Here is a 6,000-nt window from a genome sequence, read left to right on the forward strand (position 1 = left end):
TGAAAATGTTTGCCTGCACGGTTACACACATGGCCCGATTACACCAGAGAAATCATGGAGACTTTTTCAAACTGCATTTTCCGTCACTAAGGACACCGCAACATTAGCACTGAAAAAGGAAATGAATAATTTATCCTCTACTAGAAGATGTCATCTCAAACCTTTAAAATGATTCCTCAAGTGTTTGTGAAACTTTTTCACATTTTCTAGGCTGTCCTCACGTCCCCTGCAAATGCTTATCATTTTACCTTTAAATTTTCAGCAAATGGGTCGCATTTAACACAGTATTACCTCGACTCTGCAGCGTAAACAAAACTAACTTTACGTTATTAGCAGCTGCACATTCCAGAGGAAACTGTGGAATAATAAGGTGTAGCTCATTCCACAAGCTGTCTCAGGCAAATGAAGCACATTTTTCACAGCTTAATTTGAGGTGAATATGCTGGTGGTTTTTTTTTCCCAAACCACAACAGCGGCCACTGCTTAACCACCGTATCATGACCATTTTTTATACTCTTCAAAAAACCAGACTACCGTGCTACAACACTCCCTCCCAATACTTTAAACCATCACTGTTCAAAAACACTGTTTTCAAGTTTTCTAATGAAAGTGATCGACAAGGTAGTCGTTAAATTCAAATCCAACGAGCAGGAGATGAGCGTCGCTCGCAAAAAGGATAAACAGCAAATTATCTGCACACAAGTGAAAAGTGATTACATGTGCAATGTTTCCCCATCGGACCATTTAGTGGGTGGCACAGGCAGCTGGTGGAGAGACAACAGATATAACGGTATGCTGGGCCCATCGATGATTGAGACTCGGCATATGTTACTGCTGCTATTTTAAAACCAGGAGAGTTTGGTTTGAGATGTTGTGTCAGTGCTGTGCATATTGCAGCAATTATGAAAAAAAAAAAAAAAAGGAAAAATATAGTGAGGACCTTGATGATAATGATGCTGTTGCCAGCATCAGTGATGTCCAGACAGCTGGCATCCTGCTGGCACAGCAGTACATCAGGACCTCATTAATAACGTTAATAATGTTTTCCTCGCTAATATTCCTGTTTGCAGCGGCAGTGATGGAGTTATTTGAAAAGGGTCGTTCCTCCAGTTTAATATAATTGAAAACTGCCATTATCTTGGTCAAATTTGAGTTATTTTTTTTTTCTTCCTTTAATTGAGGTTCTTTTGTTTCTGCTACAATTTAGTCCCCAGCAAGGCTTCACTCCTCTGCCCCCTTTTTCTGTATGGCTGTATTTACAGTGCTTAAGTGTCGCAATTAGAGTTTCTGTAATTAAAGATGAGCAATGCTTCTGATGACGGCCACAGAGCTGCAGTGGCAACTGCACAACAGAAACGTCTGAGTACGTTTTTGCCTGGCAAAAGAGTTTTCAAAAACACCACTGCAGCAGATGTTTGCATCAGAGTTTTTGTTCTATCTATACACCATCATACTGTAGAGTGTGAGATTTGGGAGGGGAAACCCCACATTTGTATTAGTAAGGCAATGCCTTGCTGTCAGTTTTATCAACAGCTATGGATTTGAAGAATGGCGACGTCCTTTTCTTAAGCTTTAAACTCTCCCGTTTCCATGTGTACCTAAACAGCGCCTGTGTGGTAAACTCTAAATTGAAATTTTTAAATTTGGGGGCGCTTTTAATCACAAAGCAAGCCTAAAACGGTAATGTTCAATTGAATTCATCCTTCACCACCTTCTAGCTGGTCTGCCACTCAGCTTGTATTGCCTTTCTGGTATGTGTCAGAGGTCTGGCGAAACATGCCATATTAGAAAACTCGGCTGTTAGGGGCTTGTAAGGCTACTAGTCAATAAAGCTGCAAACTGAAGACATGAGGACGTGGAAGCATGGAACTGGGGGATTTTGGAGCGAGGGGTGGGGGTGACTCAGAGAGGAACCATTCTCTTGTGTTACATCACTGCTACTTGGCTATGGAGGATGACTGGTGCCACGGGCGAAATACATTAAAACTATACTTGGATGGCGCTGCACTTGAGCACTTATCAAATCTGTTAACTGCAAAGTTGCCACAGCTCCCCGCCCATCACGCACTTTAGCTTGAGTAGACGATGCGAGCATATCCGATGACATTACTGATGTGCTTTTACTGTTTAAACACTTCTAATGGTAGTATCAAATAAACTGGTGTACAAAAAGCGAATATTTATTACCAAAAAACAGCTTATTATAGTGTAAAATAATACATTAATATGGAGCATTTAAATATATGTTAAAGGAAAGATATATCATAGATATTTTTAAACTTTATCTGACGCATACATTATATTAGACTGGTCCCATGTCTAATAGGGTAAAAGGCCATGCTCGTTACTATATCCATAAAATTAGGGAGGTATTTAAAGAGTCTAATTATGATTATGACCCAACACTACAGAAGAGGTTTCAGCTATATTTTGAGAAAGGCACAAGGTCCAAAGTTGGCCGATTCTGTAGACTCATGTTGGTTTGTCGCATGTATTGAGTTTCCTGCTTTTTTTTTAATTATAGAAATATCATAGGTTTGATTTTTAAGTGTGTCTTCCTGCAGAATTTTCTGATTTATCTTCATCTAAAAATAATCCTAATCCTAACCCAGACATTTCTTAACCTAAACCCAACCTCAGTGGCTCCGTCATGTCTAAACTGAAAGTGTAGTATAAGCAGGGTACAGTACACGAAGGTTACGGCGTCAATTGTAGTTGGGTGTTGGAAGTGAAGAAAAGTGAAAATGAGCTTGAAGCATTACGTTGGACACATGCGCGCTTCTACCGACACATTTGTTTGCACATAATGACGGCCTTGCATATCCTGCATTCATCTGGAGCATCACTTGTGCAGGTCCTTGGGAATTAATGGTACGCACACACAAGATGCATTAAGCAAATCGAACGTGAATGGCAGCTTATAGGTCAAGTACGCAGTTCCTCATATCTATACAATGTGTCACTGCTATTGCACAGTGAATAACACGCTGCTCAAAAGAGCTGGGGAGGGATCAGTGCCATGTTAGAAGTCAACGTAGAAGCCTGCAATGGTGAATGAAAACAACTTCAAGACTGCTGAACTGTTGGGAAATAAGAGAGAGGGAGAAATGCCTTTGACCGGTTTAGTTGACAAGTTAATGAAGGAAAATAAATTCAAGGAAGCCTTATCACCTCTAAATTGATTCCCTGAATAAAAAGGTTGACGTCGTCGGGGTATCTCTGAAGTTTTTGAAGATTTTCCCACACGCGCTGGCTAAGAAAATTTACCAAGTCTTCGTGTCCACTGGGGCCAATAATTTACAGCACATGGTATGAATAATACAAACGCAGAGTTCTCCAGTGCGGCATCTTACAGTAACTCGCGCTAGAAACACACAGGTGTGAAGAATTACGTTCACGACAGCCGACTGCCTACACGAACGCACGGTTCATAAAGAAAGTATACTATAAGCCTATAAATATGCAATGTCATGCATGGCACCAAGGCCATTACGTCAGGGGTGCACGCTGACGTACTGACTTGACAACACTGCTCACTCTGACCTGACGCAGACAACTCAAAAAATAGGTTGGGAATCCACCTGTGCAGACAAGACGTGACTCCAAATAGTCATCTTTGCAGAGCCCAACCACAGACTAACATTCCCCACCCAAAGACAAGAGAACGACTGGAAGCACTCAAAAGAGAAAACCCAACTCTGACACATCACCAGCTACTATATTCAGTAACCCATTATAATTCATGACCTGGTTGGGGGCGTCTGTGATTACATATCTGGAGGTGAACAAGTATGAATGCACGACCTTATCTAAATGCTATTGATGTCCTGTAGCGTATAGATCTGGCCGCGAGGGCTCCGAGACTTTAAAAAACTGTCTATATTTAGTCGGCCCGTCGGTCTGAGGAATCGCACGGGTCACAGATTTCTGTGGAGCACTGGTAATCTCAAACCGGTAGCCGATAGTCCAGAACCACGTTCACGCTCCAGTGGCATTAAACGCCCTCCATACATGCACATCCATCTCCGAGCCAACAGCGCTAACTATCGCCCTTATCCTCGTCTCTACCTACGCACATGACAGCAAGGAGACACACAGATTATACCTGCACATAAACTATGACCACAACTACACTCACCCATAGAATGAAACTCGAGGCATCTAATAAGCGCCTGGGCAAAAGTAGGGGCTAAGCAAAGGGACTTAATCACTGTAATTCCACAGCAGCTTCTTTTTTTTCCTCCCCCATTTATTTATTTATTTATTTTTAAGTGAAATATCGTCACGTATATTCGCAGTGTGTCTGCAGGAATGTTATTGTACATTTTTAATTGATGTGTTGCAGCATGCCGGGCGACTGTGTGCAACGGGGCGATGCAGCGACCGAGAGAAAAAAAGGGTCAAATCGACGCCGCAACACCGGTGGCTGCCTCGGCGGGTGAGACGTTTAACGCAGGGATAGTTTGCGCCACAGTCCAGCTGCCTAATCAATAACATGCACACACAAATCACGGCGGCTAACAAACGTCTCGGCGTTAAATCGGCCGTCGGACGGTTAAAGTCGGGCTCGGCCCTGCAGCCGTTGAGAATTCCAGCTCTTAACCGTTACCCCCGGAACGAAAAAGGAAAAATCCGTTATCTCGACAAGCGAAAACTCGGCGTTACCCTTGAATACAAAAAGGGCTGCACAGACGGTAGCTGCTGCCGTGTTGCATTTACTTACCAGGCTGACAGTCGTTGTGTTTGGGCAAGGTTAAAAACATTAAGGATAAAATCCACCAGTAACTCGGTTCCCGTATCCTCCGCATGTTAGACTACTCATCGAGAGCAACAAGAAGGCAACGGGTGACAAAGTTTGAGTCTTTTCTCCTGCTTTAAAAAAAAAAAATCCAAAAAAAATAAACAAAAAAATAAATCACAACACACACACAGACTGCCGGAGCTGAAGCGAAGTTGGCACCGCGGCCACGAAGGCAGAGCATCAAAGTAATGGTTGGCGGTTCAGGATACAGTCTCTGTTCAGGAGGGGTAAAGAAGAAGAAAAAAGAAAAAGAAAGAAAAAAAAAAGAGAGGGGACTAATTTATTCGCCTCCAGCCCGAGCACAGGCTGCTTTTAGCTTCGAGGAATAAAACGTTACGCACACTACGGCGGTGCAAAAGCGGTTCAAAATCTGGACTCCTCCGTGTCTGCAGCGGGCTTCCAGATAGCGACATTCCCGAAGTGTGGAGGGGGTCAATCGGCGATCAGTCGATGTCTCGAACTGCGCGACAAAAAGTGGTCGAACGGCGCCGATTACACGTGGGCATTATTTAGGCGATTATCCGCGGCGTCGGCCAGACAAAGGGGCAAAGCAGAAAAGTGGCGGTGCTGGAAATATGTCCCATTCTTCCATCCAGGAAGTAGACTGGCGGTCAGGCGTGCACGGATGTGTGGCTACTGCTCTGGTCCCATCCTACCGGACAGGCTGCGCGTGTGAGAGGGGGAGAGAGAGAGGGAGAGGGAGCCTGAACGGGGCGGGAGGAGCAGCAGCGGAGGGAGGGAGGGGGAGGCGGTTCTTGGATTTGCTGAATGCAAAATGACTCGGGAACGGACCCAGAGGCTGCTTCTCTGTCTACGGTGCCGTGATAAGAAAGACTGTCAGACTGTCTGGTCACCGTCCACGCCGGTGCCTCTTTTTGAATATTGCATCAAACGTGTTGCATCAAACATGACGAAATGCTGTTAAAATATTATCTAGCTCCAGAGCCAGAGGATTTGAAGCCAGGGCGAGACGAAGCAGCCTCCCCGCTAAAAAAAAATAAAAAAATAAAAATCTAGTTCCTTCCTGTCATCTCACTGTTTTGCTGCTTCCTCCCAGGTCCCATTATTAAAATGACCCCTCTGTGGCCACGCAGTGTTGCCCCTTTGCCTCCTGCTGGCAGATCTGTGAATGGAATACTTTAGCAGCAATCATCACCTGGAATATCACCGTGTGCAAGTGTGTACTGATTGGAGAATTA

The 6,000-nt window shown here is 44.0% G+C and overlaps 1 protein-coding gene across 1 annotated transcript in view; it reads right to left on the minus strand.

Annotated features, from left to right (window-relative positions):
- The window catches only part of ca16b (carbonic anhydrase XVI b), a gene marked incomplete at its 5' end in the record, with an annotated part of 102,842 nt that extends 98,034 nt beyond the window's left edge, over positions 1–4,808 (minus strand). The window contains one exon of the mRNA XM_084542212.1: positions 4,724–4,808. Coding sequence (XP_084398338.1) covers positions 4,724–4,808 — 85 coding nt within the window. The remainder of the gene's footprint in view (positions 1–4,723) is intronic.
- Between the last annotated feature and the right edge of the window lie 1,192 nt (positions 4,809–6,000).

Source organism: Chelon labrosus, assembly GCF_963514085.1.
Source record: "Chelon labrosus genome assembly, chromosome: 4".
Classification (NCBI taxonomy): domain Eukaryota; kingdom Metazoa; phylum Chordata; class Actinopteri; order Mugiliformes; family Mugilidae; genus Chelon; species Chelon labrosus.